The sequence below is a fragment of the Crocuta crocuta genome, unplaced genomic scaffold (assembly GCF_008692635.1).
Source record: "Crocuta crocuta isolate KB4526 unplaced genomic scaffold, BGI_CrCroc_1.0 scaffold267, whole genome shotgun sequence".
In the NCBI taxonomy this organism is placed as follows: Eukaryota; Metazoa; Chordata; class Mammalia; order Carnivora; family Hyaenidae; genus Crocuta; species Crocuta crocuta.
In genome coordinates, this window is record NW_027531899.1 from 4,522,877 (window position 1) to 4,523,619 (window position 743).

At 59.4% G+C, this 743-nt stretch overlaps 1 protein-coding gene across 1 annotated transcript in view; it reads right to left on the minus strand.

The window, feature by feature from the left end:
• Positions 1–743, minus strand: part of HAMP (hepcidin antimicrobial peptide) — a 1,674-nt gene continuing 931 nt past the window's right edge. Inside the window, exons 2-3 of the mRNA XM_077773845.1 lie at positions 305–364; positions 1–220 (exon numbers count right to left, since the gene is read on the minus strand). Of these exons, the coding sequence (XP_077629971.1) occupies positions 116–220; positions 305–364 (165 nt within the window). The 3' untranslated portion in view covers positions 1–115. The remainder of the gene's footprint in view (positions 221–304; positions 365–743) is intronic.

Sequence of the window (743 nt, forward strand, 5' to 3'; positions counted from 1 at the left end):
AAACAACAGACAGAACCAGTCATTTTATTCCAAGTCCATTTACTGAGAGTCGGGGGGGAGGGAGCAGGAATAAATACGGAGGGGAGGGGAGGTCCGGGGGCAGGCTTGGGAGGCTCTACGTCTTGCAGCACATCCCACACCTTTGGTTTTTACAGCAGTTGCAGCAGAACATGCAGATGGGGAAGTGGGTGTCTCGCTTCCTTAGCCTCTGGAGCATGGGCTGTGGGGAGGAAGGGAGAGTGAGCAGAGCTCGGGCACAGGGAAGGGACGGGGAGGCTCAGAAGGGACTCGCAGGTGCTCTCACCGTCAAGCCAGCCTCGGCTCCCACTGTGTCCTGGGGTTGGAGGTCCGTGAGCTGTCCTGTCTGCGAGAGCAGAACGAGTGGTGAAGATGGTAGGGGACATGGAGCTCTCAGACTTGCCCCCAAAGACAAGCTCCTCCCCAAGTAGTCAGTGTCCTGGGGCTCAGCCGGTAACCTAGGAGTGGCCTTGCTGTCTGGTCTTTTCTCCCCTTCCCTCCGGCAGTTCTTCCTGCAGACATCCCAGATCTGTCTCCTCTCTCTTCTTGGGGACATGGCTCTCCCTGGCCCCGGGGGCCAGCCCCGCCTGTAACAAGTCTCCCTGCATCTTGCCCCGTCCATTCTGTTCCTCATGCCTTATCAGTCAGATTAAAAGCGTGGAGCCTGCTCAAGAGTCTCTCCCTCTGCCCCTCGCCCCAGCACCCCGGCACCCCAGCCTCCACCC